General features: G+C 48.3%; 1 protein-coding gene across 1 annotated transcript; it reads left to right on the top strand.

The window, feature by feature from the left end:
* The first annotated feature begins 1,681 nt into the window (after nt 1-1,681).
* CCT8L2 (chaperonin containing TCP1 subunit 8 like 2) lies at nt 1,682-3,358 on the top strand. The gene has a single exon (XM_049863380.1). The coding sequence runs from the start codon at nt 1,682-1,684 to the stop codon at nt 3,356-3,358; it is 1,677 nt and encodes a 558-aa protein (XP_049719337.1).
* The last annotated feature ends 2,444 nt before the right edge of the window (nt 3,359-5,802 follow it).

Below are 5,802 nucleotides of genomic sequence, written 5' to 3'. Positions count from 1 at the left end.
AGTGGTTTGGCAGTTACGATGTAGTTTGGCAGTCCTAAAATGATGTAATTGCTTCCATGATGAGATCTGATATAATGTGATCACCTCTGTGATGGGATCTGCTGTGAGTAGCCAATCAGTTGAGAGGGAGCTTCTTGGAGGTGTGGCCTGTATCCAATATAGGTGGAATTTTTGGCAAGGCTTATGGACTTTTGCTCCCTCTGAATCCTGCAGCTGGCTCCTGTTCATCTGATCTCCAGTTCTTGGGACTTGAGCTAGCAGCTTACCTGCTGTCTTGCCTGCCAGTCTTGGGATTCATCGATCTGTGCGGCCTTGAGCCAGAACCCTGCTGTCTGACCTACTGATCTTGGGTTTGCCAGCTCTTGTGGCTATGTCAATCAGGACAGGTCTGCGGCCTGACCCACAGACTTGGAATGTACCAGCGTCTTCTACCATGTGAGCCATTTGCTTTATATAAACCTCTATATATATTTGGGGCCCTGCTGGCACAGTGGTTGAGAGCTATAGTGTGCTATGACTGCTAACCAAAAGGTCGGCAGTTCAAATCTACTAGCTGCTCCTTGGAAACCCTGTGGAGCAGTACTCATATGGTTGCTATGAGTCAGAATTGACTCGAGGACAACGGGTTTGGGTTTGGTATATATACATTTATATGCTTTACTGGCTTTGCTTCTTTAGAGAACCCAGCCTAAAACAAGCATCTAGACATAAGGGTACCAACTATTCACTTTGGTTTTCTACCTCCTTTGCCCTTCACTTTCTTCAGTGACCATTGGGAAGCCCAGTCACTTTTTGTTTCCCTGGGTCCACTTCCATTTGTACATCTGTAGGCTATTGGCACCTTTTCCTCCCTGTCTTGGCCTGCCTTTTCCAGTTCAGCGATGGCGATGTCATTTGGAGGAGTTATTGTACAGGTGGCAGTCTGAAAGACAAACAGACACTTTAAGGAACCTGATAAACAAGCCAAAACTGATAGGACGGCCAAAAACACCACAAAGGGAGACAGATAACAAAGACATGGATCATGGTGCTTAGCGCTGCAAGAGAAAGAGGGGAGGGGAGGGAAGTAACTTCATCCCTCAGTTTCCTTCCGAAAAACACACCCGCGTGCGCACACACACACACACACACACACACACACAAAACAGCAGTCACAGCTTCATCAGGAATTGACGTGGGTATGCATTTTCACCTGATTTCCACGTCATTATCTCAGGTGGTTAAAAGAAACTCTTGAGCCTGGCACAGGAGTGTATGTATCTCCACTGCTAGGCAAGTAGGCCCCACCTCCATTGTGGGCAGGACCACCCTGATTCCAGCCATCCTTTTGTGACCTCATTCCCTGACCTTGGTTCCCTTGGCGGCTTCCTGACATCATCCATGGGAGACCTTGTTTCAGCTCCAAGATTCAGAGGGCCCAGGAGCCTGGTTCATTTACAGAATCCAATTTAGGGGTGGTTTAGGGCTGAGCCCTCAGCAGATCAGAAGCAAAGCCTTTCACTGCCTTCCCTTGAATCTGAGCGTAGGTCCATCCTGACGTCCCCAGAGCACGGCTCATAGCTTTTGGGCTCCATGTTTCCACTGAACTCTTGAGCAGCTTCAAAGGCCAGCGTCCAGAGTGCCCCAACTGCTGTTTCTAGAACGTCCCTGGAACCCATGGTAGTCTCTCTTCTCACCGGCAATGGACACCAGAGGCCCCTTGGCCCCGGAGCTGCCGCAGCTGCTGCGCCGGAGCCCTCAGCCGTGCGCCTGGACTCCCGGAGCCAGAGCCGGAGAGAAGAACGTGCTGAGCAGCACCGCAGCAGCCCAGGCCTTAGCCACCCTCATTCGGCCGTGCTACGGCCCCCACGGGCGCCAGAAGTTGCTGGTAACTGCTACGGGAGAGACGGTGTGCACTGGCTGCGCCACGGCCATTCTCAGGGCCTTAGAGCTGGAGCACCCGGCGGCCTGGCTCCTCCGGGAGGCCTCCCACACTCAAGCCGAGAGCAGGGGCGACGGCACGGCCTTTGTGGTCCTCCTGGCAGGAGCCTTGCTTGAGCAGGCCGAGCTCCTGCTGAGGGCCGGCCTGCCGCGTGCACAGCTCCGGGGGTCCTATGCAGCAGCAACCACGGAGGTCCTGGCCACACTGCCCTCCTTGGCAGTCCGATCCCTGGGCCCTTTGGAAGACCCTTTTTGGGCCCTCTATTCTGTGATGAATACCCATACTGTGACCCAGACGGACTTCTTGACCAAGCTCGTGGCCCATGCATGCTGGGCTATCAGGGAGCTGGATGGAACCTTTAAGCCAGAGCGTATTGGCGTCTGCACACTGCGTGGAGCCACACTGGGGGACTCGTGTCTGCTCCCAGGGCTGGTGGTGGCCGGGAAACCCTGCGGGCAAGTAACCATGGTGTTAAGGGGTGCCAGGGTAGCTCTGTTTGCCTGCCCCTTTGGCCCAGCCAGTTCAAATGCACCAGCAACTGCCCGGCTCTCCAGTCCCGAGGAGCTAAATAAATTTAGGAAAGGAAGCGAGCAACTGATAGAAAAGCAGGTCTCCCAACTGGCGGATATGAGTATTAATGTGGTGGTGGTGTGGGGGGAAATTGATGAGAAGACCCTACTACGAGCTGATAGGTCTGGCATCATGGTGATAGAAGCCAAGTCCCGGAGGGAGATGGTGTACCTGAGCGAGGTGCTGGGCACACCTTTGCTGTCTTATCTGGTTCCTCCCCTGGTGCCAGGGAAGTGCCTGAGGGTCTATGGACAGGAGCTGGGAGAAAGTTTGGCTGTGGTATTTGAATGGGATTGCCCGAGCTCACCTGCCCTCACCTTGATCCTCAGGGGGGCCACCACTGAAGGGCTACGGGGTGCAGAGCAGGCTGCCTACCACGGAATTGATGCCTATTCCCAGCTGTGTCAGGATCCCAGGCTGCTTCCAGGGGCCGGGGCCACAGAGATGGCTCTGGCTAAAATCCTCTCAGAAAAAGGAAGAAAACTGGACGGGCCTGAAGGTCCTGCATTCCTAGCCTTTGCCCAGGCCCTCAGGTCTCTTCCTGAAACCTTGGCACAGAATGCAGGCTTAGCTGTTGCAGGCGTGATGGCAGAAATGTATGGAGCTCACCAAGCTGGGAACTTCCTCATAGGAGTGGGAGAAGAAGGGATAATAAACGTGGCCCAGGAGCAGGTGTGGGACACCCTCATGGCCAAAGCCCAAGGCCTTCGAGTGGCAGCTGATGTAGTGCTACAGCTTGTGACTGTAGATGAAGTTGTAGTGGCCAAGAAAAGTCCCACACAACAGCAGGACTTGAATTCTGATTCTAAAAAGGCAAAGAAATGCCCATCTCTTGTGAGAAAAAATTCATTTGGAATAAATAAGTAGCAACAGCCTCCATAAAGCGGGGACTGGCCAAGGAGGGCACAATCCGCCCCCCCGCAAAATGAATGTTTACCTGATTTATTCCCTCCATATTTGGCACTTTTAGAGTCAATTTCATTAGGAAAAATACAACCTAAAGGACCATAAGATAAAAACCCTTTTCACTGATTCACTTTCTTTTCAGATTCTCGTCTTTTATTTCTTGTCTCTCCCCATCAGATCCTATTCCTTTCCTAAAATAAGAGCTTCATTTATTAAAGATTTCTTTTAATTAAGGGCTTGGGCTTTGGGGATGCAAAGAAAGTACAATAATCTCTTCCCAATCATCCAAGAAACATCCCTGCATGATTTTCTAATATATGTGACTCTATGTCTACTTGTCACTTTAGTAACCTGAGAATATCAGTCTCAGATTACAGAAGGGGCAGTCATTCTGGTTGTGATTTTTTAGAAAAAGAAAGGAACATCATTTTAAAATTAAAGAAAGAAAGATGAAGAGTAGGAGAAGAAGAAAGGAAAGGAGCTGGCAGGCACAAATACATTTTTTGTTTTGTTTTTTAAGTATCCTTGGGATAAATAACTGAAGATAAGGAAAAATGAACACACACCTTGGAACTGTGTTTAGGTGCAGGGAGGACTAGGGAACATCTGGTACAAGGATACCGGGATCACAACTCGATACCCCTGGGCATTGAAAGAGGGGATTTAAGCAGAACTGAAGAGTTCAGCAATACTACCCAAAGCTTTTCCACTCCAAGTTACTCTGTCTCTTGGGAAATGAGCAGAACCAAGGAGGAGGATCTAGGAGGTGGAAGCTGAGATCTCTTAGAATCATAAAAACAAACCTTCTTTAAATATTTGGAGAGCCAGACACATGAAAAAAATGTCCTATAGCAGGCATACTAGTGGCAACAAAGCAGAACAAATTTGCAAGCATTGTGTTGAAACTGTGGGGAAATGAAATTCTAAACTGTATCAAACTATTCTCCTTATTACTAATTCAGAAAACACCTTTTATATGTCTTTATACGCTTAGTGAATGTAACTGTTGTTGTTAGGTGCCTGTCGAGTTGGCCCTGGCTCACAGGGACCCACGCATCGAGGAGCGCTGCCCTGTCCTGTGCCGTCTTCGTGATTGGTTGGGGATCAGACTGTTGTCATCCATAGTGTTTTTTCATTGGCTGATTGTTTGGAAGTCGATCACCCGGCCTTTCTTCCTAGTCCACCTTAGTCGGGAAGCTCTGCTGAAACCTGGTCAGCACGATAGCAGCGTACAAGCCTCCCACGACAGACAGGTGGTAGCTGTGTTTGAGGTGGGCTGGCCGGGAATCAAAGCTGGATCTTCCATATGGAAGGAGGTAATTCTATTGCTGAACCACCAGTGCATCTCACTGGAGCACAACTATGTACTTTCATATTTCTCTCCTGCCCTCAATTTCCCTTTTATTCTCATAAAATCTTAACTTCCATAATAGTAGTGATGCTACCTGCATGCAAAAGCTGGACAATGCATAAGGAAGACCTAAGAAGAATTGATGTGTTTGAAGTATGGTGTTGGTGAAGACTATTGAATATACCGTGGACCGCCAGAAGAACGAACAAATCTGTCTTGGAGGAAGTACAGCCAGAATGCTCCTCGGAAGCCAGGATGGCAAGACTGCGTCTTATGTCCTTTGGACATGTTATCAGGAGGGACTAGTCCCTGGAGAAGGACATCATGCTTGGTAAAGTAGACGGTCAGTGAAAAGAAGAAAGCCTCTCAACGAGATAGGCTGACACAGTGGCTGCAACAATGGGCTCAAACATAGCAATGATTATGAGGATGGTGCAGGACTGAGCAGTGTTTTGTTCTGTTGTACATACGGTTGCTATGAGTCAGAACGACTCGATGGCACCTAACAACAAGGTGACAATATAAATAGTTAACTTTTTAAAGCAGTGCAAAAGCACTTTACATAAATTTTATTTAATACTCAGAACAAATATATGAGAAAGAAACCTGATTATCTCAGTTGCAGGAGACACAAGTGAACTTCAGAAAGTTTATTATCCGAAGTTACGTAGTAAACATAAGAGGGGACCCACTTTCTTATCCACTATGTTTTATTACACCAACCGTAAGGCATAAGAAGACCAAACAACGTCCATAGTATATTTAAAATCTCCTAACTTTGATACACAAGGGACTTTCCAATAATTTATTTTGGAGGAAATCATGTATGACATTTCATTACCATCTCCCTTCCCCCAGACAGCCGTGTGAGCGTGCACATAAACACACACATACACACAACTGTATATATGTAAAAAAACAAACAAACCTGTTGTCATCGGGTTGATTCCGACTCATAGCGACCCTATAGGACAGAGTAGGACTGCCCCATAGGGTTTCCAAGGAGAGCCTGGTGGATTCAAACTGCTGACCTTATCGTAGCTCTTAACCACTA

Source organism: Elephas maximus, chromosome 20 (assembly GCF_024166365.1).
Source record: "Elephas maximus indicus isolate mEleMax1 chromosome 20, mEleMax1 primary haplotype, whole genome shotgun sequence".
Lineage (NCBI taxonomy): Eukaryota > Metazoa > Chordata > Mammalia > Proboscidea > Elephantidae > Elephas > Elephas maximus.
This window is presented reverse-complemented; position numbering and strand designations above follow the sequence as displayed.

Bases quoted from the DNA above. Each gene is read 5' to 3' on its own strand.
- CCT8L2 (XM_049863380.1), top strand. From the start codon at position 1,682: ATGGACACCAGAGGCCCCTTGGCCCCGGAGCTGCCGCAGCTGCTGCGC.